Genomic DNA, 27,086 nt, shown 5'->3' with positions numbered 1-27,086 from the left:
GGAGCTTCTGCCCCCTTCATCAGGACCATCAAGAACAAGAAACATCAAATCTTGATGTTTCTTGTTCTTGATGGTCCTGATGAAGGGGGCAGAAGCTCCAGAAACGCGTTGACCCATATGATTAATAAAGTGACATTAATCTGAACATCTGCTGGAGTGATCTCTTTGGCGCAGCAAGTGAACACCTTCCTCCTTTACTCTTTGTTATGCATAGTGAAATTCCTTATTACATAGAGTCCCTCTTTTATTATGTATGGCGGCATATGTTATTCCATAGTCTCCTTCCTCACTACATATAAAAATTGATACATTTAGCTAGGGTGTGGCCTCTATTCATTATTATGTTGTATCCTTAATTATTATGTATAGTACCATCCTTTATTAAATACTGTCCTCCCTTGTTATGCTTAGTGAAAACCCTTATTACATAGAATTTCTACCCTTAGCTAGGGCGTGGTCTTTATTCAGTTTGAGGAGTTACATGCCACAGATTCCTTATAGTTTGTACATTTTCGATCAGGACTCTCACTCCTCTTGGTATTTGTTGACTTATGTGTTATTCTGTATTTTCTTATTTTGTCACCTCTCAATTGTAAAGTGCTGCGAAAAATGTAAGTGCCACCTGTGTTCATTATGTAACCCGAAATTTGACATTTCACCAGAATTATGACCTCTGTGTCAGATGACCACTCACATAACACAAGTGATCAGATGGCCCACACAATGTGAACTTCTTAGGGCCCTGACTACCCTTCCACTATCCATGGTGAAAATAAAACCCCATTATTTACATAGTAGTTAAAAGTAGCAGACAAGTCAGGCAGCTACACAGTGAAGGAAAAAGTAAGAAAGGGTTAAACATTATTTCATTGTGCTTGCAAACTGGCAATCACTAGGCTGAAAAAAATCAGCAGATAATAGAATTAGTATGGTCATTGCAAAAGAAATAGTGTACATAAAGCAATAACTGCAAGATGCAGCTTACCCTGATCAATCTAAGCCCAGCAGGGTACCAGGCGGCTTTGAACTGAGTTATGGAAGAACAGATCTTCTATTAGCTGGCTAGATCAATGGCTCTTTGAAGAGCCAAGTCTTTAAAAAAATATATCTATATTAATTCCTTAGAAGAACTTATCATATACTGTATGTATAAATATGCAATTGCAGCTAAACCTGTTCTTTTTTCTTGAAATGGAGGTATATAAAAATTATACATAGTTTGGTTTGCCATTCAACATAAAAGTTATATGCAGGGACACATAAAGTGCAATTGTGATGGGACCTGTGCGAGAATTAGGACCACCAGTGCCAGCTCTTAGTTCACTTGGATGAGTGTCCTTGGACACACATTTAGGTGAAATTTATGGTGGCATGGAGAACTTCTGGCTCCCTGCACTGCAATACACTCTGCCCGCCAAACAGAAGCCGGCAGAATATGTTGGCTTGCCCGTTACGAGCAGTGCATGGCAGTGACGTCATGTGCTGCCCATGCTGGCACGCCGCAGCCAGCTGACAGTTTCTGAGCCAGCTATAAAGGAGGATACTAAATGTCGTGGGAGTGGGAGAAGGTAAGAATAATAATTTGTCTATTTCCATCCTGTGCCCCTTCCTGCTACAATGTCCTGGTTCCTGTGCCCGTTCCTGGTATAATGTCCATCAGTCCATCATCCTGTGCCCCTTCCTGGTATAATGTCCCACCTTAAGTGCCCCTTCCTGGTATAATGTTCCCCATCCTGGGCTTCTTACTGATATAATGTTTGCCATCCAGAACCCCTTCCAGTAATTATGTCCCCAATTCCAAGCCCCTTCCTTACTTTGGTATAGATTGTTGTACTGTGTACAAACAAGGGCATGGGAACCCCCCTCTTTGAGCTTGGCATTTCATTTATATAGCTACTGATGGCTTGGTGTCCAAACAGTCGGGCTCCAGTCCTGCTCGAGGTTGTCTGACACATGATGAGGTTTTAATATCAAATGATAGTACCATCCTGATTGGGGTACATCTTGTCTCTCTGGGATGGCTTTTAAGCTTTTTTGATCAAAAACTGTTTTACTAAGTGCTCTATGTTATTTATCTGTACTATTACCATTTACTTACAGCAGGGTAAAAGCTTGTTTTGTTTCTATCTTAGTTTTCTTCTGATAAATGGCCACAGTGTGAACATGCTCCTATGTACACTAACTTATGATCCAGTTTATATCTTTAGTTTTTCTATAGTTTCTTGTAGTCTGTACAATAAGGGCATGTCACCCTTTTTGACAAGGCATTTTGTTTATATAGCTCCCATGGCCAGGTGTCCAAAGAGTCAGGCTCTATTCCTGCTCTGCCCCCAACTATATTGATATCGTCTGACACAAAGTAAGATTTTAAAACTGGATGACAGGACCGTCCCAATTGGGGTGGGATGGCTTTTATGCTTTTTTGATCAAAAACAGTGTTACGAAGTACCCTATGTTATTTATTTGTACTATTACTATTTATCTGGATCAGGGTATATGCTCATTTTGTTTCTATCTTAGGCTTCATCGGTAATAATAATAATAATAATGTTTATTCAGTTATTTAGCTCCATTAATTCCACAGCACTTTACATATATTGGCAACACTGTCCCCATTGGGGCTCACAATCTAAAGTCCCTATCAGAATGTAATGTCCCCAATTCTGAGCCCCTTCCTGGTATAATGTCCCCTAATCCTGGGCTCCATCCTATAATAATGTCCCCTATTCTATGCAGTTTCCTAGTATAATGTCCCTCAATCCTGGGGCCCATCCTATAATAATGTTCCCCATCTTGTGCCCCTTCCTGGTATAATTTTCCTATTCCTGGGCCCCTTTCTAGTATAATGTCCCCCATCCTAGACTCCTTCCTGGTTTAATGTTCCCCATTCTGAGCCTCGTCCTGGTAAAATGTTTCCCATACTGGGTCCTTTCCAGCAATAATGTCCTTCTTAATTTACCCCACTCCCACGACATGCAGCGTCCTCTTCTATAGCTGGCACAGGAGCCGGCAGCTGATGCTGACTTCGGCTTGCCCACTAAGGCTCATGACATTACTTCTAAATGCCACCTGGGATGGGCATGCTGTTGTGTATTGCTGTGTAGGGAGCCAGTGGGACTTTGCTCCACAATACATTTCAACTGAATGTGAATCCTCGGACGCCCGCTGGTGTTGGCGAGCCCTCCTCCCACATGGGCCTGATTGTGGTCGCACCCTCGGTGACTGTGATTGTTGCATTCCTGTTTATTTTTCATCCTTTTCTGCTGCTTTCCTCAAGATACTTCTTAATTAATAGCAGTTCATTAGTTTCTAATTACAGAGTAAGAGTGAAATTATCAGTGACATTGTTCATCCTAAAAAATCTCTGTTGAATGAATTTTCGCTTAGGGGACTAATGAATAGAACTAATGTTGCCTTAAAGGAATTATTTAACTTCTTAAATGTGTAACATTGCAAATTGTTTGTAAAAACAAGAGCAGGGAGATTATTAATGCTAAAGTTTACTGCAAATTGCCTAGGTTTCTGGCCACATCTGCAGCCTCAGTTATAGTCAGCCTCCTAGGCAATGAGTTCAGCGCTTACAAGCTTTTGTTGGAATGCTGACTTCGATTAGCTGTAGTGTCTCTGTGCTCCTCCAATGTCGCAGATGCAAAGTTGTTTTCACCGTTCGAGGAGGTCCAGTTTGGGCAGACAACCATGCAGTTTCTCGAAACTGTCAATTAATCATCAGTAGACGGCCCCCTGGCAAACAGGAACCTACGTTTAAGGAAAAATGTGCGCTCCTAAAGACAGACATTTCCTATGGGATGATTTTTACGTATCACAATAAGCTGGAACGTACCAGTCTTATCATCTGTCAATGCTAAATATCATTCTTTAAATTGACCTTCAAGGAAACTGCTCTTAGAATTTGGACGTTTTCTTACAAAACCTAGAGAAAACGGTCTGAATTATTGAACAGTTCTGAGGTTCAGTGGATATATCTATGCTATAGAAAGGAATATTGGGAGCATGGTATTGGGAAATGAGTGTGTGCTTTGTCTTGAGATACAGAGGTTTCCTGACTTGCTTGGTTCTTCTACTGCTACAAAATAGCAACAATGTAAATACATTTTTTAGAAATTGAATGTTTTACCAAATTTTTAGTGTACTCACTTCAATTCTGCCTCTCCATATTTATCAAAGGTTGTGTCTCAATGATAAACTTAAGACAAAATACCGAATGCACAGCTCGGATGGTATGGTAATTAAGACAAGGGTGCTGCGTCCTGCATGAAACAACATAAGTGATAAAGGGGAGAAAAAGCTCATGCATAATGGGCGCGCAACCCAATTATATAAATAACCAATGCTGGTCCATATACTTTATATAAATACAGTTTTTATTCGGTCCAAAAAAAGCACACAACACACAAGTATACATAAAACCAATTAACATGTGCAGGAATAGCACAGGTGCAAAACACGTTCCCCCTATGACCAGATGGAAAAGGTATTACCACACATGAAGTCATACAAGGTACTATGCACAATAATCAACAGTAATGGTTATCAATACCTCCTATTTAATTAAATGGGGTTAGCATAACCCACAGGGTTTATAACATAAAAAATGGCAAAAAGAGCACACAGCGCATGTACCTCAATAATTGCAGTACAATATCAAACCATGGGCACATGAGTATGCAAAAAGGACATGTCCCTGGTGATGAAAACTGCACAGTGACACCAATAAATGTTAATTAACAGCCAACCAGGAAATATCAATTCTTACACCAGAAATCATATGGGGCATGAAGCCCAACAGAATCTGACAATAAGATATAGTAAATACCCAGCAGGGGTCATGTATGTAAGTATCGTCACCTAAACGGGAAGAATGATGGAGGTGGAGGTATCTTTAGGCCATAATATCGCTGATGAAGCTGTCCGCAGCGATACGCGTGGGGCCTGAAACGTTCCCTCTGGCATTGCCATGACCTCCTATCCATGCTCTACAACTGGGTATTATATCATTATGGCCTAAAGATACCTCCACCTCCATCATTCTTCCCGTTTAGGTGACGATACTTACATACATGACCCCTGCTGGGTATTTACTATATCTCATTGTCAGATTCTGTTGGGCTTCATGCCCCATATGATTTCTGGTGTAAGAATTGATATTTCCTGGTTGGCTGTTAATTAACATTTATTGGTGTCACTGTGTCTACCATGACGATCTTCCTGTGAACGCCGGCTGTGAGCTGCCATTCATACGAGATCATGATCTCTGCTATACAGAGCAGTTCTGATGCTGGTGCCCTGCTCTGTATAGCACAAGCGATCAGATGATCCCAGCTTAGTTAATACAATAAAAGTGAAAAAAAATTAAAAAGTATGAAAAAATTAAACAAAAACTCAAAAGTTCAAATTGCCCTTCTTTTTCCCAGCTGAAAACAAATCGATTAAAAAAAAAATAAATACACATATTTGGTAATGCTGCGTTAAGTAATGTCTGATCTATCAAAATATAAAATAAATTAATCTGATCGGTAAACAAAGTAATGAAAAAAAATTTAAAACTCCAGAACAATGTTTTTTTGGCCATCGCAACCTTGCAATAATATACAATAAGAAGCGATCAAAACATTGTTTTACCCAAAAATGGTATCAGTAAAATGTCAGCTTAGGCCATCACACAGCCCCATATCCTGAAAATAAACATGTTATGGTTCTCGGAAAATGGCGCCATAAGCACATTTTTTTTTAACAAACTACTACATTTTTTTCACCACTTAAATCAAAAAAGAAGACTATATATGTTTGGTATGTACGTACTCGTACTGACCTGGAGAATCATACTGCTGGTCAATTTAACCATATAGTGAACATGGTAGATAAATAAATAACAAATCGTGTAATTGCACTTCTTTTTTAGCAATTTCACCACACTTGGAATTTTTTCCCTGTTTTCCAGTACACTATGTGGTAACATTAATGGTTTATTTGAAAAAAATCAACTTCTCCTGAAAAAAAACCCAAGCTCTTATATGGCTAAACTCATGGAAAAATAAAAAGGCTACAACTCTTGGAAGAAAGGGAGGAAAAGACAAAAACATAAAAACTGCAGGGTCATGAAGGGGTTATGGTCATGAAGGGGTTAAGCATGTTTGGTATACTTCTGTGCTAGAAAAGTGCAGCAGTCCAGCATGACAAATGTTGGATGGTAATAAATGTTTCATATATTGCGACTTTGCGTCTGTAAATTAGCACAATTCCCAATGTAAAAAAAAAAAATAAAGGTGAGGCTACTGTGTCATTTCTCAAGTGTGACTTTTCATGTATGGGAAAAATTAAAGCGTAACTAAACATTTATATATATATATATATGTATATATATACGGTAATTTTGTCCAGCATTGAAAATTCTCAAACTCTGCAAAACACTTCATTATGGGATTTGTCTGTATTCCTGTAAAAAAAAGTACATACAGTATATATATATATATATATATATATATATACATACAGTACAGACCAAAAATTTAGACACACCTTCTCATTCAAAGAGTTTTCTTTATTTTCATGACTCTGAAAATTGTAGATTCACATTGAAGGCATCAAAACTAGGAATTAAAACATGAGGAATGGAATACTTAAAGTGTGAAACATCTGATAATATGTCTTGTATTCTAGGTTCTTCAAAGTAGCCACCTTTTGCTTTGATTACTACTTTGCACACTCTTGGCATTCTCTTGATGAGCTTCAAGAGGTAGTCACCGGAAATGGTTTTCCAACAGTCTTGAAGGAGTTCCCAGAGATGCTTAGCACTTGTTGGTCCTTTTGCCTTCACTCTGCGGTCCAGCTCCCCCCAAACCATTTCGATTGGGTTCAGGTCTGGTGACTGTGGAGGCCAGGTCATCTGGCGTAGCACCCCATCACTCTCCTTCTTAGTCAAATAGCCCTTACACAGCCTGGAGGTGTGTTTGGGGTCATTGTCCTGTTGAAAAATAAATGATGGTCCAACTAAATGCAAACCGGATGGAATAGCATACCGCTGCAAGATGCTGTGGTAGCCATGCTGGTTCTGTGTGCCTTCAATTTTGAATAAATCCCCAACAGTGTCAGCAGCAAAGCACCCCCACACCATCACACCTCCTCCTCCATGCTTCACGGTGGGAACCAGGCATGTAGAGTCTATCCGTTCACCTTTTCTACAAAGACACGGTGGTTGGATCCAAAGATCTCAAATTTGGACTCATCAGACCAAAGCACAGATTTCCACTGGTCTAATGTCCATTCCTTGTGTTCTTTAGCCCAAACAAGTCTCTTCTGCTTGTTGCCTGTGCTTAGCAGTGGTTTCCTAGCAGCTATTTTACCATGAAGGCCTGCTGCACAAAGTCTCCTCTTAACAGTTGTTCTAGAGATGAGAAGGTGTGTCCAAACTTTTGGTCTGTACTATAAATATATATATATATATATATATATATATATATATATATATATATATATATAAAAAATGTGAGTTACTATTTAAGGCTGCAAGATACATGTATTATGATAATAATAATTTTTAAGACAGATATTACCTGTCTAAAATATGCAACTTTTACATAGAAATGCATTTCTAGATATATTATACTTCACGCCAAAAGAGTGTCACACAGAGATTTTCATAAACTTTGACGGCTGTCATGGCGGAGTCAGGTTCTGTTCAGATTACAGATTCTGACACTCTGCCTGAGAAATTTTCTGGTGTCTGGGATCAACACAGGCAAACTTGGGCGTCGATCTCTGCTAGTCTGTTGTTAGTCTCCTTTGATCAAATGTTGTGAGGAAGCCAATCATATCTGCTCCCCTCCAATTTATGCTGGCTGAATCCTTCCACCTATGCCTGCTATAGTTTATATTAGTTGGTCTGATGAATGGTGGTGTTCCAGACTATCTGGTGGAAGTAGTGCTTATTGCTTGGTACAGTTGTGGAGTTTACCCCTGTTGTCTTTTGTAGCTACCTTCCTGCTCTTGTTTTCCTCCTGAATCTCTTATTGTCTAAACCTGTGTGTGTTTGTGTATGTGTGTGCGCATGTGTGTGTGCGCAGTGTACCAGATTTTTGGTTTTCTCCTGTCTGTTTTTTTCTGCGGTTAACATCACACGTCTGCCCCGTCTTTCCCTAGTGGAGAGGGGGAAATCAGACTAGGTCTGGTCAGGAGCAGGGCCAGGAAAGGGACTCAGGATTCTCTACCATTAGGAGTATCCCTAAGTTTAGGGATAACATACGGCCCCCTAGAAACGCATTGATTACGCCATTCATTTCTACTACTTGATGCACTCTAAGGAAATTGATATAAAGAAAATTTGCATTTTTAAGAGCCGAATCCCTATGCTTATTTGAATTGAATTGAATAAAGTAGAAATCTAGGAAATTGCACAAAATATAGGTTTTCTTAAGGAAAAATGTCTAAAGTATACTTTGTACTTTCTGCAGATTGCTCTATGTGCTGCATGTACGATAGATAAAGCTGTAACAAATATCTAGGAATATTGCCAGGGTTTTTGTTCGCTTTGCACAGGGAACGCGTTAAGCAATGAACTCAATAAATAATTAATATAACAGTATTGGCCACATATTTTAACATTACATCTTTTATTTTGGAGAAGAAGGTCTCAATCTAAAAAAAAAGAAATCTCATGTAACAATAAGTAAAGGATTTTAATGATAAAACTTTAGAACAAGGGCTTTATTCCTACAATTCTATACCAAAAAATATGACAGCAGCAAAGCGAAAAACCAGGAACCTCAAATATACTGTGAATGGGACATGACCCTTGGATATTTTATGGGTCATGGGATTGGGTTAGAAAGTGCACATCAAATGAATCCAGAAAAGACATATGGTATCGCAAGACAAAAATACTGTATTACTCGTTCCATTGGCTTCTGGTTTCCAGATGGCAATGCATTTGAAGGATTCTTAATTTGTGAGGCTTTCACATGCATAATACATTGGTGTCCTCTAAAGACCAGAGTGGCATTCCTGCTGCTCCCAGAGATTTGAGAACATATATCCAGTGATAGCAAAGTCAACACTTACAGAAAATGTTTCACAAGAGCAAAGGAAACGGCATCTGGGAGGCAGACAAAAGGTGTTGGTCTGCAAGGATCTGTGTCACCATCTGCCACCTGATCAGTTTCTGAAACATTGATACACTGAATCATCTAATTAGAAATGCATGATTTGGCCTTTTGTAATATTAGGCACAGTCAGTATTTTTATGCCAATGTATTTTCCACAAAATGCATTTGCTCAAGTCAACAATAGTCTCCATTGTTCAGTTCTACGTCTTTATACGTTACGGGGCTCGCTCAACTGTTAAGAGGATAACTAAAGAAAATTCTTTTTATCTATCTAGAGAATATTTTGGTATCAAAAGAAAAATTAAACTTAAAAATGGAAAGTAATCTTGAGGTCTACAGTAATTACACTGTTCCTCCTGGTTCATCCTCACAACGTCTCATGATCTCCTTACCCAACATTGATTGGAAGCATCAACAACATCTGAAAACCGTAATATGGGGAATGTCTATGATAGCCACCAAGTGACCACCAAAACCCCACCAATGGACAGAATAAATACCAATAACTGGTAGAGACTCAGCAGTTATGTACAAAAAAACAAAGAAACAAGTCAAAATACTACCTTGATGAAAAAAGTCTAAATATTTATTAACACATCAGTAGAAAATATCAATTACACAAAAATAAAGAGAACAAGAGGTGCTGGTAAGGATACAAAATACGGGAGTTAGCACCAAATTGCTGGCAACGTGCAAAACCGCATGTATGGTGGTGGGCAAAACAGTGTCTATATAGGTAAAGCAGCACTAGATATGGTATTAAAGGGAACCTGTCACCAGTTTTATGGCCTATAACCTGCGGCCACCACCAGTGGGCTCTTATATACAGCATTCTAACATGCTGTAAATAAGAGCCCAGGCCGCTGTGAGAACATAAAAAACACTTTATAATACTCACCTAAACCAGTCGCTGCGGTGCTGGTTGGCCCGGTGGGCGGCGCTGTTCTCCGGGACCGGCGCCTCCTCTCTTGGCCATCTTGCTCCTTCGTCTTCTGAAGCCTGTATGCATGACGCGTCCACGTCATACACACTCGCCGGCACTGAGGTCCTGCGCAGGCGCACTTTGATCTGCCCTGCTCAGGAAAGATCAAAGTATTGTAGTGCGCCTGTGCAGGCAAATCAGCACCACGGTTAAGGCTAGTTTCACACTTGCGTTCAGCGCAGTCCGTCACTATGGAGAATAGCGCAGTCCGTTAACGCACTGCGCTATTCTCCATAGACTTGTATGGACGACGCACTGTAACGCAAGTGTCTGCGTTGCATCCGCTGGACAACGCAGCGTCGTTATTTTGACGCTGCGTCGGGCGGATGGAACGCAGCATATAACGTTTTTCTGCGCTTGGCGGAGTGTCAAAAAAACGCAATCTGCAGAAATCCGTTAGGCGTCCGTTGTTTTTATAATGGACGCCTATGGTGGCGGATTCCATTAGAATGCGTCATTTGACGGATTCCGTTAACGCACCTGACTTTACACAACTGCGCATGCTCAGATGTGTAAAGTCAAGGAAAAAAAACTACAACGGACTGCGTTATTTTGTACGATCTGTAGCATGCGTTGTGCCACTATATGCAACGCATCCGTTGCATGCGTCACACAATGCAATGCTACGGATCCCGTTCAACGCAAGTGTGAAACTAGCCTTAGGTGTGTACTATAAAGTGTTTTTTATATTCTCACAGCGGCTTGCGTTCTTATATACAGCATGTTAGAATGCTGTCTATATGAGCCCACTGGTGGTGGCCACAGCTTATAGGCCATAAAACTGGTGATAGGTTCCCTTTAAGGGGATAAACATATATATATATAAAGTTAATAAAGTTCCACAGTGCAAGGGCAGGATCTATCACATATAAAGTGCTGAAGTGCAATAGCAGCAATGAGTAATAGCAGCACAAATAGAGGGAAGTGTTTTTGTGACCCCACCATCAAAGAAGCCCACACAAAACGCGCGTCGGGGTCCTTTGGAGCTACACCCTCTCTGACTGGCAAAGTGGTACAATGGGGATGTGTCCTTAATTTTTTTGTCTTCTGGCCATATAGGAAGCCTATGTACTTTTAAAGGGGTAGTGTTCCATTTCTATTTGTGCTGCTAACTCATTTCTTTGTTTTTTTTTGTAAATTGATTCGAAGCATTAACATTACTTTATGGCTGTAATGCTGCCACCAGGGGGAGCCAGAGCTCTGCAGCAGAAGACACTACACAGAGCAATGAGAACCAGGAAGTGAATACACAGCGTTCTCATACACTACCTCACAGCACAGCTGAGAAGCAGGGCAGGGCATGTGAGAAATGGTCAGGCAGGCTGGGTCAAACATCGTATGGGCAGAAGCAGGACCGGAGGAATGAGAAGAAGCGGAGTCAAATTCAGGCCAAGGTCAGTACCGGAGGAGGTAACCGAGTGGGGAAATAGGAGAGGGGACAGAGGACAGGAGGGACGACCAGGGGATGGAAAACAGACAAGGGCACGGGGGCACAGGAACAGACAGATCAGGATATCACTCACAGGACCAGCAATCACAGGCAAAGCAGTGCTAAGCTTATAGCCAGTGCTGGTTCACTGGAAATGTCAGCTTTTAAGGCATCCAGGGTCCGGAAGTGAGGCCCGAGAGAAGGCTCCGCCCCCTAGCCATGTGGACGGGGAGGCGAACCATGACAATGGCCCTCTTTTCCTTGCAAAGAGTGAATTTCAGAGCTCGTGTACAATTTTTCAAGAACACTACCCCTAACAAGATTAGTTTAATCCTCCTGAAATACATAGTTCTTGAAGTCTGGTTACAGTTTGTTCTATTCATCTCAACTTGTACAATATCTACATAGTTTAGCCTCCAGAATGTTGGTGGAATATACAAGATTCATATTTAATTGTTTGCATGGACAGGAAACCGTTACCCTTTTCCACCATGTCCAGTAACATTATTAAAATATAAATTTTATTGCATATTATTTAAAATCAATAATGGGATAAATCCAATACTGACTAAAATTATGAAAATACTACTGATGGAACATGTGTCACAGGTGTGTCACGGGTGATAGACAGTCATGTGGTTTCTGGCCACAGAAGGTCACAGCGTTTGGCTGCACAGAATGCTCCCTGGCTTTCCATTGTTCCTGCTGTCAGTATTCATTAGTATAGGTAGCTCTCCTGGATTTTCATCTCTCCCCTTTTGGACCTAGCAAGAGCTCACCTTCCACCCAGCTACTGATCATCAGTATTCTCTTGGTGCTTAAATACCCCTTCCTTCCTTTGGACTGTGCTGGTGATATTTTCAGTTCCTTCAAGCCGAAGATGCAAGCAGGTGGTTTGTACTCCTCTGTGGTATTGTTGCTGAAAGCTCTGCTGAACCTGTACCTGAGTCATCTAATGATCAGTAAGTAGTTCATGCCTTTTCCTCTTTGTGTCCTCGTTGTGTCTTCTATAGTGTTTAGTGTAGTTGATGCAGAGCTCATCCCATCAGTTTACTATTTAGGGCCCAGCACTAGGGGTACCTAGAGTCAGATATCTGGCTTGGCGCATTGGTGAAAAACCTATCTAGGGTGGTGAGGGACCCAGGGACCAGCAGTAGATTTGGTCAGCGGTCACTATCTTCTTCTTCCCTAGACACAGGATTTCTCTTCCCTTCCCGTTCGCTTGGTACTTCTCTGTACGTAGCAGGACATTATGTCCCTATGTCCTTAATATGTGGCTTTTCAAATATTGCTGTCAAACTGAAAGAACTAATCTTCAGCTCTCGTATTACTGCAATAATTGGACTGATAGTGTGTCTGCAGTACACACACCATCCTTGTGCCATGATCAGCCACTACAGTTGTTAAGAACCTATCACACAAGCCCGCTTGATCCTTGCAATATGTTTCACCTTTTAATCTGGCTTCATCAGGGGTACAGGGGCTTATAGCCACTCCCCTCTATTTGAATGCAAGCACATACTAAATGTGAAGAAATGTAATGATAATGTCAGCTACAGTTGCAATGAACAAATCCCACCTATTGACAAAAAAAATCACTAAATAATTCTTATTAAACTATACACCTCAATATTGAAAATGCAACACCGAGAAGAAAAACTGGAATTGTGGAGATCATAGGATCGTTACACAAGTTAACAATATGAAAATGATGCATTTCTCTAGTGTTCCAGGAGTAGAGGTAAGCGGATTGATTCACGGAGGATCAAGATTGAGTTGAATTTCCTGACATTTGCAGATTCATATGAATCTGAACATTTTGATCTTCAATTTGCAGTTAGCAAAAAGAAAAAAACAAACTTGCCCAACACTATTTACCACACTGTTGAAGCATCAGAGAGCAAGCACATGCCAATTTAAATTGCTGTGTTGGCTTCCCGATAATGCTCTGCAGCTATCACATTTTACAGATCAGCACACCGTGTATAGGGGAAGTCAGTACCCGGGTCATCACAGATCAGCACACCGTGTATAGGGGAAGTCAGTACCCGGGTCATCACAGATCAGCACACCGTGTATAGGGGAAGTCAGTACCCGGGTCATCACAGATCAGCACACCGTGTATAGGGGAAGTCAGTACCCGGGTCATCTCAGATCAGCACACCGTGTATAGGGGAAGTCAGTACCCGGGTCATCTCAGATCAGCACACCGTGTATATAGGAAGTCAGTACCCGGGTCATCACAGATCAGCACACCGTGTACAGGGGAAGTCAGTACCCGGGTCATCACAGATCAGCACACCGTGTATAGAGGAAGTCAGTACCCGGGTCATCTCAGATCAGCACACCGTGTATAGAGGAAGTCAGTACCCGGGTCATCTCAGATCAGCACACCGTGTATAGAGGAAGTCAGTACCCGGGTCATCTCAGATCAGCACACCGTGTATAGGGGAAGTCAGTACCCGGGTCATCTCAGATCAGCACACCGTGTATAGAGGAAGTCAGTACCCGGGTCATCTCAGATCAGCACACTGTGTATAGAGGAAGTCAGTACCCGGGTCATCACAGATCAGCACACCGTGTATAGGGGAAGTCAGTACCCGGGTCATCACAGATCAGCACACCGTGTATAGGGGAAGTCAGTACCCGGGTCATCTCAGATCAGCACACCGTGTATAGAGGAAGTCAGTACCCGGGTCATCACAGATCAGCACACCGTGTATAGAGGAAGTCAGTACCCGGGTCATCACAGATCAGCACACCGTGTATAGAGGAAGTCAGTACCCGGGTCATCTCAGATCAGCACACCGTGTATAGAGGAAGTCAGTACCCGGGTCATCTCAGATCAGCACACCGTGTATAGAGGAAGTCAGTACCCGGGTCATCTCAGATCAGCACACCGTATATAGAGGAAGTCTGTACCCGGGTCATCTCAGATCAGCACACCGTGTATAGAGGAAGTCAGTACCCGGGTCATCTCAGATCAGCACACCGTGTATAGAGGAAGTCAGTACCCGGGTCATCTCAGATCAGCACACTGTGTACAGGGGAAGTCAGTACCCGGGTCATCACAGATCAGCACACTGTGTATAGAGGAAGTCAGTACCCGGGTCATCTCAGATCAGCACACCGTGTATAGGGGAAGTCAGTACTCGGGTCATCTCAGATCAGCACACCGTGTATAGGGGAAGTCAGTACCTGGGTCATCTCTGATCAGCACACTGTGTATAGGGGAAGTCAGTACCCGGGTCATCTCAGATCAGCACACCGTGTATAGGGGAAGTCAGTACCTGGGTCATCTCAGATCAGCACACCGTGTATAGGGGAAGTCAGTACCCGGGTCATCTCAGATCAGCACACCATGTATAGGGGAAGTCAGTACCCGGGTCATCTCAGATCAGCACACCGTGTATAGGGGAAGTCAGTACCCGGGTCATCTCAGATCAGCACACCGTGTATAGGGGAAGTCAGTACCTGGGTCATCTCTGATCAGCACACTGTGTATAGGGGAAGTCAGTACCCGGGTCATCTCAGATCAGCACACTGTGTTTAGGGGAAGTCAGTACCCGGGTCATCTCAGATCAGTACACTGTGTATAGGGGAAGTCAGTACAAGGGTCATCTCAGATCAGCACACCGTGTATAGGGGAAGTCAGTACCCGGGTCATCTCAGATCAGCACACCGTGTATAGGGGAAGTCAGTACCCGGGTCATCTCAGATCAGCACACCGTGTATAGGGGAAGTCAGTACCCGGGTCATCTCAGATCAGCACACCGTGTATAGGGGAAGTCAGTACCCGGGTCATCTCAGATCAGCACACCGTGTATAGGGGAAGTCAGTACCCGGGTCATCTCAGATCAGCACACCGTGTATAGGGGAAGTCAGTACCCGGGTCATCTCAGATAAGCACACTGTGTATAGGGGAAGTCAGTATCCGGGTCATCTCAGATCAGCACTGCCCAGCAAAGTTTGTATGGCAGAGTAAAGGGTACTTTGCATGCGGCGATATCGTTACCGATATCGCTAGCGAGCGTATCCGCCCCCGTCGGTTGTGCGTCACGGGCACATTGCTGCCCAAGGCGCACAACATCGCCAGGAACAGTCACACATACCTGCCTAGCGAGGAAGCTGTTACCGGCGAACCACCTCCTTTCTAAGGGGGCGGTTTGTTCGGCGTCATGACGATGTCACTGAGCGGCCGCCCAATAGAAGCGGAGGGGCGGAGATGAGCGGGCTGAACATGACGCCCACCTCCTTCCTTCCTCATTGCCGGTGGACACAGGTAAGGAGATATTCCTCGTTCCTGCAGTGTCACACATAGCGATGTGTGTTGCCGCAGGAACGACGAACAACCTTGTTAGTCGTTACTGCACATACAACGATTTTTGGTCAATGAACAACCTCTCCAAAACCAACGATTTTTACCACTTTTGCAATCGTTGAAGGTTGCTCGTACGTGTTACACGCTGCGATGTCGCTAACGGCGCCGGATGTGCGTCACAAACACCGTGACCCCGATGATAAATCGTTAGCGAGTAATTTGCATCGTGTAAATGGCCCTTAAGTTTTAATCTCCAGAGTAACTGGATAAGTCTCTCGGTGAATTTCCTGAAATTTGTGGTTTCACGTTAATTCAAACACTTTAAAATTCAATTAAGGTTCACAAAGAAAAAACTTATTCGGAGGATCATTTCCCACACTACTTAAGAATCAGACAGCAAGCAGATATCTTTTTGCCTTGCTTTGCAGCTTCCCCATAATGTCCTACAGTTATGACATCTAGAGGATTATCATACCTTGCACAGCATCTGGAAGTAGCAGTGCTGTGTGTTCATAAAGCATTTACTTAAAGACAAAACTGAGCATTTCCAGCTGCCTGTTGCCGCCACCGGCACCAAGAAGAGCTGATCGGTGGGAGTGTGAGTGTCAAACCTCAGCCAGACATTAATGACCTATTCTAAGGATAGACTATCAATGTAAAAGTAGGGGACAACCTCTTTAAACTCTATAGGAAAGAGAGAGAGGACCCCACTAACTATAAGATCTTACATTTTATAAAAGAGAGCGCGAGATGACTACACTAATCATAAGAGCTTAGAGTCTATAGGGGAAATAGAGAGAACTCTGATGGCCACAAGATCTTACACTCTAAAGGAGAGAGAGGACCTCACTGACCATACGAGCTTACACTCTACAGGAGAGAGGACACTGTTGACCATAAGAGTTTACACTCTACAAGAGAGATAGAGGACTCCGCTTACCATAAGAGCTTACACTCTATACAATAGAGCGGACCCCACTCATCATAAGAGCTTTCACACTAAAAACTAGAGAGAGGACCCCAATGACCATAAAAGCTCATACTCTACAGGAGAGAGAGGACCCCGGTGACTATAACAGCTCACACTAGAGAAGGGAGAGACTTACCCAGTAACTCTGGAGATGGAAAACTGTACAAAATGTTCCTCACTGGGAATCTCTGATCTGTGATGGCCCAGGTATTGACAACCACTGTACAAGGTATGATAATCCTCTACATATCATAGCTGCAGAGCATTATGGGGAAGCCTGTGCAGCCACCCAAAAAGACATTAGCCTGCTCTCTGAGGTTTTAGCAGTGTGGGAGATGGTGTCGGACACATATTTTTTTTCGAACCACAAATCAAATCTCAAACTTGATCCTTTGTGGATCGAATGGCTCATCTCTAGTGGGATTCATCCAGGATTCTTCTGAACCAGTAAAAATAATAAAAGGTTCAGCAAATCGGAGAGAAGCCTGGATGCTTGGTGATCTGGATCCTGACCTTTAAGGAATGAACAGTGTGCTTCCATGTGTAGGAAGCTTGATGACGATATCATTGCACCACCTGAATCATTCTGGAAGAGACACAAGTCTGATGTTGGCATTATGAAATACAGCCTTTGAGTAATTATAGTCATTTTGGAAGAGACAGAGGAGCATTCATCTGTACATAGTTCTCCTCCCTCCTCTGCTGCTGGCCCTATGAAGACTCTAACATAGACAATATAAGGAACTATCACTATGTGGCCACAAAGAGATGGCACCATGTGTAGAGGCACGGGTGGGGCAATATTACCATGTGGAGGCAGATAGAAGGTACCATTACCATGTAGGGAACCGATCATTTTATGGAGGCACAGAGGGGGCACTATTATTGTGTAGAGGCACCACGGGGGCATTATTACTGTGTGAAATAAGAAAGGACGCATGGTTACTATATCACAAAGGGGACACTATTACTATGTAGAGAAACAGTGGAGGAACTGTTAATTTTAGGGGCACTAGTACTGTTGGGGGTAAAAAAGGAGGGTATAATAAGTGTGCTCAGCACTAGCGGGGCATTTTTATTACCTGGACACTTTGGATGATTACCACACTATTCATAAGTGTTTCTCAACTCCAGTCCTCAAGCCCACTAATAGATCACGTTTTCAGGGGTTTTCCTCAATATTAGACAGGGAATAATTCCATCACCTGTGCAACATTAAGGAAATCCTGAAAACCTAATTGAGGAAAACCTGAAAACATGATCTGTTGGTGGGCCTTGAGGACTGGAGTTGAGAAACACTGCTATAGATTTTATGGAAAGGTGGGTAAGTGTGTGCAGAGCGCATGAACGAAAAAGAGGTCTATGCATTAATGCGGTAAAAAGTTGTAGATGGAAGTCTTCAAAGCAGTCTCATTAATTTTATTTATTTATGTTACCCACTTATATTTCTCCATTAATTCCACAGCTTTAGGCCTCTGCCACACTCACGTGTAAAAAACGTACGTTTGGTGTAGTCCGTTTTTTGTGTCCGTGTTCCGTATTTGCAGTCCGTTTTTCCCCTCCGTGTGGTGTCCGTATGCATATCGTGTGTCATACGTGTGTACGTGTGTGCGTTTTCCTGTGCGTGAAATACGTCAGTGTGTGTTCCGTGTGCAGTCCGTTTTTTGTGCGTGTTTCACATGTTTCACACATTGAGATAATGGTGATTACTTGGAATTAAATGACACATAGGTGTATGTGATTAGGACATAAATATAAGTTAACTATAAACTGTTTCCTGCTTGTATTATGCCTTGGAGCACCTATGTGTTGAGACAAAATAGTGGCAATGCCATTATCCACGGAGGCCTTAGTGTTTTTATGTTGGATTATATCTCGTCGTTTTGGCGTTAGACGGCACATGTTGCATTATGATAATGTAAGAAGAACCAGATTGTGGGTGCATCCACTAATGATGATGCGGCCTATGCATGGTCATTTCCATACTTTATTTATTGAGTTACGGAATTTCCCAGATAAGTTTTTTTCATACTGCCGGTTGTCAGTTGAGAGTTTTGATTACTTACTAAATATTTTACGACCTCATTTGCAACATCAGGACACTTGGATGCGGCTTTCCATTTCCCCAGAGGAGAGATTTATGGTGACTCTGAGGTAATATATTTGTTATTTTTGTAATTTGTGTAAATGTGTTATTTTTCACAGTGAAATGTGTAATTGATCTTTATTGATGTAATCTCATTTTCGATTCAATGTTTGTGTTTTCTTATGATTGTTTTAATTTAAAAAAACATAGTGTTAATTGTAAATCATTGTTTGTCTTGTTTTCATAGATTCTTGGCGACTGGTCAATCTTTTAGTGCTTTACATTTTGATTTTTTGTTGGGGCGATCAACCATTGCCGTTATAGTACGTCACACATGCGACATGATATGGCAACATTTAAAAGAACAAATGATGCCTCAGCCAAACAGAGAAGATTGGTTGAAAATCTCTAAGGGCTTCAAGGACTCTGTTGACTTTCCTAACTGCATAGGAGCTTTGGATGGCAAGCATTTCAGAGTAAAAAAGCCACCAAACTCTGGGTCACGTTATTTCAATTTTCATAAGTTTTTTTCCGTTGTTATTTTGGCATTGGTTGACACAGAATACCGATTTATTTATGCAGACATTGGGGCCTATGGTAGTGCCTCAGATGCCCGTATTTTCCGTTCATCAAGATTAGCCCAACGCCTGCAAGAAAATTCATTATTGATCCCCCCTCCAGTTGCCCTACCTGGTACATCTGGACCGTTGGCACCATATGTGATGGTAGCAGATGCAGGATTTGCATTATCCAAACATGTTATGCGACCATATCCAAGGAGATCCATTGATGACAGGAAACAGTACTTTAATAATCGGCTAACTAAAGCAAGACGTTATGTGGAGTGTGCATTTGGTATTTTAGCTAACAAATGGCGCATTTATCAGACAACGATTCAGTTGCAGCCAACCTTTGTCACATCTGTACTCAAGGCTACCATAGTGCTTCACAATTTCTGTCGGATACATGAAGGAGGAACTTATGTGGATGATGAATTTCAGATAAACCATGTTATCAATCCCACAGGTGAACCTATGTCTCATAATTCCGTGACATCTGGTTTACAAATTAGAAATTTATTTACTGATTACTTTAATTGTTTTGATGATACTAATAATAGTGATGATTGTTAAGATTGTGATGGTTTTGTGTTGATAAAAATATAAATTTTTTTTATTATAGGAACTTGGTTAAATTTTCTCAACATCTAAGAGCTTAAATCAAACTAGTATTAAAGGGCAAATGCGTTAATCATAAACTGACATTTCTGTTAGCAACATGGTTTTCTGAATGTTGTATGTATGTGTATGTACATTTCTGTGTTACTATCATGTTTTAGGAAACTTATTTTAAACTTACAACATTAATAATGTTAATCGTCTATTGAAAAAATGCAATATTATTAATAAATATCAATAATAAACATGTTTCTTTTCTTCAAAAACAGAATGTTTTATTAAGAATAAGCATATTAATCCATAAAGTAAGGATGTTATTTTTTCACATCCACATTAAAAATGTACATATTGTTCATCTTGTGTTAAATTTTTCTAAATGTAAATTTTGATGGTATTCTTCATAACATACAAAATATACTTTACATACAAGAGTAATTGTAAAGAAAATGTGTGCATTGCTTACAATGTTGAAAAATGTCGGCCAATAAAGTTGCTATCATGTTGGACATTGTCATAGACCAAAAAATTGTAAACTGTGTTTTCAGAATATTAGAAATAATCTAACCATCAAATTGGTTGGGTAAAAATGTGTTATTAAATTTCCAAAAATAAAGGCCATAAAACATATATGTGATCCGTCACTAAGTATAATCACACATGTTTTTAAAATCTTTTCAACTTTGAGTTAGCACATTTTTGGAAATCCCTCTTTTTTAACATTTTGACACATTCATCAGATTTGTTGTTTGATTGTTAAGATTAACAAAAATGTGCATCACAAGTCAACAAGATCTTCTAGTGAAGTAACCTGAGTGTTGCTGAGTATGTTGTTTTGTGTGGCCTCAGAAATGGTATTTTCAGGAATGGAAACAGTTGTTTGCTGAACAACATTCCTATTACTAGCTACAGTAGTGTGTGGAACAGTCTGTTGCATGCTGGTTTGTCCCAACACATTGCCTGTGGTTGAGTACACCTGTGGATCTACATGGGTAATTGGGTATTGTGTGTGTGTATGTTGTTGACCTTGAGGATAGTTGACTGATGTTTGTAAGTGTGGTGTAGGTAACATAGTTGAGATTGGATAATGAGGCATCATGAATGATTGTGGGTATGTTGAACCTGGAAACAAATTAGGTAAACCACCAATATTTGTGGGTTGAGTAAAGTAACTAGTAGTTTGAGTTGGTTGTAAATTCATATAGTTCATGGGTTGCTGAGAGGTAGCACTTTGTACTGTGCTTAAGGCACCAGTATTGGTTGCAACATACCCTTGTCTAATTGGTGTTGGGAATAACGTACTTGAAGCAATTGAAGGTTGTCCAGATTGTTGTAATAGTGGATTATTGACTATTACAGTTGCCATTGTTGTTTGTGTTGAAATTGTATTTTGATTGTCTGTTGTGTTTGGGACTGTATGTTGTTGCATAATGGTACGCCAATTTTCTATGGCCTCATACACTCTCACTGGTTCCTGTTCTGCCTGACTAGCTGACAGTAGGGTCAGCATAGCAGCTCTTACACGTTCCTGCCTATCTGAAGGAATTTTGGTTAAGCTAGTTGATAAAGAGCGACAAAAACGCTCGGCATCTGTTTCTGGAATTAAAGTGTTCATTATGTGAATAATGCGTGTGTCAATTATTTCCGGTAAGGATCTCATTTCCTCAGGTCTGCGGATTCTTCTTGCACGTAGAGGTTGTGGTGCAAAACGTGGAAGTACATTTGTTTGTGTTGATTGTGTAGCTGGTGTGGTTGTTTGTTGCGTTGATGAGCCTTGGGTGTTGGTTTGTGCACTCTCTGTCCCACCCTCATGTGATTCATTTGCTGCATCTTGTTGAGTCTCAGGAATTTCAATGTCTTCTCTGGCAGGTTCTTGTTCTGATGCTGAGGTGGCTGTAGCAGAGGGACCTGCTGTTGGTTCATCATCTGATTCGTCAAGATTATCCTCCGTTCTATAAGAAATGAAAAAACATATTACAATCTTAACATTTATCTTTGTCCAATTATCTTCAGGGTTTTTTTTTTTTTCAGAAAAAAAAAAACTTACTGTGTAACTTCTAAGATGGGTGCTAGGAAGCTTATTTGTTCATAGTAGACATATCTGCGTTTGCGGCCTTGGCTGGATGAGGATGGCATAGGGTTGTACTCCCTTCGGTACTGATCACGGGCTGAACGCCAACGCCTTTTTACCAAGTCAACTGTGGAAAATTTACAAATATGTCACTTGCAACATTCTCCATAATTCTGCACACATTAATTTAAATAATGTTTGCGAAATTTAATATACAATTTAACACAATTATGTTGGTCAAATACTTAGGATGAAATATAATTTATTTAGATATTCATCATTCAAAAACATGTTTAGACATTCACACATAACCAAATAATATTTCTGAATAATTATATTTTAAGTAATTGTCATCTATATTTAAATTATAATTTGGTGTTTTTGCAATGACATTTGGCTATAAATTACTCGAAATATTATTTGATACATGTAGGTAATGATATTGACATGTCATTTTAAACAATTTTATTTTAAAAAAAAAAAAAAACCAACATTTTCAAGTGTGATACTAAATTTAGACTAATACAACAGGGAATTTTAAAAAACATGACAGTTTAATCAGTTAATTAAGTAAATTCATGAAGAATTCCAAGTCAGATTACAAATTTAAGTATACTTTGATTTTTGACACTGATGAAAGTTTGGTGATACTATGAAAAAAGTGTACAGGAACTCAATATATTGAGTAGTACATAGACCAATTCTTCTCATAGGATTTTACACTAAAAGACAACATAACTATGCCAAAACAATCACCGTTTGAAAGTATGAACAAATCCAAATATAGATATTAAATAAATAACTATAAAAAAATACAACAACTTACCATATTTAGCACGCTTTGCAGGAGAACATCTAGACCATGCATTATTGGGGTACACTTCCTCAGCTACTTGATTCCAATGGCGATCAACAGTCAGTCGGTCATGGTAACCATCTACACGTGTATCCCATAATGGTGGGTGAGTCTCGACAGCTGTTATAAGTTTCTCCGTGTCCACCCGTGGTGCCATTATTATATTTCGAAGACGAAAGTTTGCTCAAAATAGATCTTGCAATACACAGAACTACAACTTCTTGCTTGATCACTCCTTCTGCAAATGCACAGTTAGTTTTGTGCAAAAAAATATGTTAGCTACGCCACCTGAAAGTATTTCAGAGTGTAACAAACTTTCTAATTAAAACACGGACACGGACCACACGGATAGCATACGGAGGCCATCCGTATCACGTACGTGTAAACACGGACCCATAGGATTTAATGGATCCGTGAGGACGTGATGCCGGTGGAAAACGGACATGTCAGCGCTTTTTCGACACGCACAAACGTACGCACGGAACGGACACACGCTCCGTGCGCAAACACTGACGTGAGGCTTTTTAGATTAAAAATAGTATGTCAACATCAGCACGTGTCTCCGGTACGTGCAAAAAATGCCAAAAACGTACCGGAGGCACGGATGTGTGGCGCAGGCCTTAGATACATCATTAGTATTGACTAAATGTAGAAGAAAAAGGAAAAATGATCGATTATGATTACAGGAGACAACACCTGTAACTCATTGTGTAAAATTGGCATATGTGACTATATGGTAGTAATAGTAGAGTCACATAGTATTATTGTGGTGTTACATAGGACTGCATGTAACATTGGCTACATTATCTTTCATCAGAGATATATTCCTACATTATCAATGCTGTTATATAGAGCTGAGCCCAGTGATTGGCTGAATATGTTGATATGATAGTACTGCTGCAGGCGATTAGCGGAAATTGGAACAGCACCAAAAAATTCGTTTTGGACCCAATGAAAGTATTGATCTTTTAATCTTTAAAGGGAACCATATCAGTGGTCACATAATGGCCACTAGAGAAGGCATACAGAGAGGAATCCTGACAGTGTGCAGAAATAACAGTCGCTGCGGTGGAGTTGGGCCATAAGGGCGTCTTCGTTCTCCGGGTCCGGTGCCTCCTCTTTCGGCCATCTCCGTCCTCCTTCCGGAGCCTGTGTGCAGGACGCATCCTACGTCATACACACTCACCGGTCCCGCGCAGGCGCACTACAATACTTTGATCTGCCCTGCTCAGGGCAGATCAAAGTGCGCCTGCGCAGGACCTCAATGCCGGCAAGTGTGGATGACATAGGATGCGTCATGCTCCCCAGCTTCAGAAGAAGGACGTCAAAGACGGTCAAAAGAGGAGGCGCCGGACCCGGAGAACGGAGATGTCCACATGGCCCAACCACCGCAGCGACCGTTTAGGTAAGCATTATAAAGTGATTTTTACATTTTACACAGCGGCCTGGGCTGTTATATACAGAATGTTAGAATGCTGTATATAAGAGCCCTCTGGTGATTGCCACAGCTCATAGGCCCCAAAAAAGTTGACAGGTTCCCTTTAACACAGGTTTGCCAATAACCTGCAAGAATGTGAAGCCAGAAAACTAATCTATAGAAACAATAATTAGACATTATATAGTACTATAACCAAATTACATTATATGTTGAACTGTTATTTTGTCATAGTATGTTGGTATTTTTTTGAGCACTGTATTGCGGTACTCGGCACTAAACATTTTGAACTGACAATACATGTCTATAAGTGGGACACAGCAGAATTTCGCCTATTTTTCTGAAATGATTTAGTGATTTTATAATGATGAGAAACAGTTTCTTCTGGGTCATAGGAGCCTTGCACTATTGTGTCAGCTTTCTTGACCAAAGTTACTTTCTGTTCAATTAAAAGGACGTTTTTCTTTTTCTAAATAATGACGGAACATTGCGGTTTAATTTAAAGTTTAAGTTATAAACAAGATGTTCCCAGAAAAATGGGCTACACTGTAACTGTGTACTGTAAGCAATGAAAAAACAATCACATTCTCACTATTCAGTTACACGTATTTAGTAACAATAGCAATTAGCAATACTATGTTAGGTAAATATACAACTGAAAGAAAAAAAGGAAAAACTGTAGTAAAGAGGGATGGCCAAAGGAAAAACCCCACTTTACACCAGATACTCAAAGATGCTTTCAGAAGTTGCTTATGGGGGAGATTTGTATGGGGGGAACAGGCGATCTGTGTCCGCTGACTGCAGAAACCTATTTATACTCTAGGTTGTTTTGTAGTTTGAGTTCTTCCCTTTCTATTGTTTAAAGTAACCTGAACAACACAATCCAAATATTGGACTTAATGATCACAGTCTTAGGGGCCCTTTGCACACTACGATATCGCAAGCCAATGCTGCGATGCTGAGTGTGATAGTCCCCACCCCCGTCGCAGCTGCGATATTTCGTGATAGCTGCCGTAGCGAATATTATCGCTGCAGCAGCTTCACATGCACTTACCTGCCCTGCGACGTCGCTCTGGCCGGCGACCCGCCTCCTTCCTAAGGGGGAGGGTCGTGTGGCATCACAGCGACATCACACGGCAGGCGGCCAATAGAAGCGGAGGGGCGGAGATGAGCAGGGCGTAAACATCCCGCCTACCTCTTTCCTTCCGCATTGCAGACGGGACGCAGGTAGGAGATGTTCCTCGCTCCTGCAACTTCATACACAGCGATGTGTGCTGCCGCAGGAACGAGGAACAACATCGTACCGTAGCTGTAGCCAAAATAATGAAAATGACCGACACTACACCGATCATACGATACCGACGCTTTTGCGCTCGGTAATCGTAGTTAAAACGATTTACACACTACGATGTCGAGAGCGACGCCGGATGTGCGTCACTTTCGATTTGACCCCACCGACATCGTACCTGCAATGTCGTAGTGTGCAAAGGGCCCCTAAGTGCAATATTTATCACTGACTCCTAAGTAACCTAAAATATTTTCTTACACTATCAGACTATAAGTAGCAAACTAATAAAACGCATACCCCCATTAAACAATAGCTTTTTGCTGAAACATACACTGATAATAATCTGGAATCTGCAGCGATTATCTGACAACAACAGTACAATTCGCCTGCAGCGCCTCCATGGGACAAGGGAACCAATACATTGTTCTCATTAAAATCAAATAGTTATCCACAGGATGGGCAGATATGTCGGGTCTTCAAGAACAAGAGAAACTTTTTTGACAACTGTCTGCTCAGACTAATAAATAAGGATCTATAAGAGGCCGCTTGTGGTGGCAGTGCAGGGCGGTGGACGAGGGGCTTCTCAACAGTCCTTCTTTGGTGGTAAATTCCACAGACTACTGCACAGAGCAAGGGCGAAGGGATTGTTTGGGGTGATCCTGGCTGGGCGTGTGGTCTTTGTGTGTGCAAGCCACACCTGTGATTAGGCCCTCGTGCTGACCAGGATTCTTCTGCTGGGGAGTCATTGACACACACTCGGGATCCTTTTTTAACAATCTTTTACTATAGGTTTCACACAGTACTTCCAACAGATCCATACTGTGTGCACAATATTTGAAAACATTTAGTACAGCATGTGACGACATGGACTCTGTCAGTGCCTAGCATGGGTTAAGTTTCTTAAAATTCAGCCAGACATGATGATAGTTTGTTTATGAACGGGGGATAAGCCCCTCATTGTTTCTACAAGACTCTTAGGAGTCTAGTGTTATAGTTCTTGTTGACTCATGTAATTACCTTGACCAGTGAAGGTCAGATACCCAGACAAATCAATTATGTGAACCTCCCATTGTATTACTATGTGTATTGCTATATACGATGTAACTTAGTTGTCTCTCCCTCGTCTCTGCCAGAGACCATTACTACTAGGGATATTTTGTACATGGCTTGAAATCTAGCCAATAAGAGCCCAGTCTTATCCACCAATGGCCTAAATGGAGAGCTCAGGGGTATAAGAAGGAGGACTGTCCATTGCCCAGCAATACTCTTGCTACATGATACCAATCTAGGATCTGCAGATCCGATTGGCAAGCCATAACCGAACCTGGATTATAATACTACATGGACTTCAGCA

General features: G+C 41.4%; 2 protein-coding genes across 2 annotated transcripts in view; both read right to left on the bottom strand.

The window, feature by feature from the left end:
- Positions 1-27,086, bottom strand: part of LOC142245158 (voltage-gated delayed rectifier potassium channel KCNH8-like) — a 771,887-nt gene that overhangs the window by 389,543 nt on the left and 355,258 nt on the right. The window lies entirely within an intron of this gene.
- Positions 17,193-23,166, bottom strand: LOC142245745 (uncharacterized). The gene is made up of 4 exons (XM_075318704.1): positions 22,980-23,166; positions 22,130-22,280; positions 20,986-22,034; positions 17,193-17,260 (listed from the first exon to the last, which is right to left on the bottom strand). The coding sequence occupies exons 1-4, from the start codon at positions 23,164-23,166 to the stop codon at positions 17,193-17,195; spliced, it is 1,455 nt and encodes a 484-aa protein (XP_075174819.1).

Source organism: Anomaloglossus baeobatrachus, chromosome 7 (assembly GCF_048569485.1).
Source record: "Anomaloglossus baeobatrachus isolate aAnoBae1 chromosome 7, aAnoBae1.hap1, whole genome shotgun sequence".
NCBI classification, from domain to species: domain Eukaryota; kingdom Metazoa; phylum Chordata; class Amphibia; order Anura; family Aromobatidae; genus Anomaloglossus; species Anomaloglossus baeobatrachus.
Note: the sequence above shows the minus strand (reverse complement) of the source record. Positions and strands in the feature narration are given on the sequence as shown.

Coding starts and splice junctions, on each gene's coding strand:
- LOC142245745 (XM_075318704.1), bottom strand. CDS start 23,166: ATGGCACCACGGGTGGACACGGAGAAACTTATAACAGCTGTCGAGACT. Junction 22,281..22,979: donor TGCAAAGCGTGCTAAATATG/GTAAGTTGTTGT, acceptor AATTTTCCACAG/TTGACTTGGTAAAAAGGCGT. Junction 22,035..22,129: donor CCCATCTTAGAAGTTACACA/GTAAGTTTTTTT, acceptor CATTTCTTATAG/AACGGAGGATAATCTTGACG.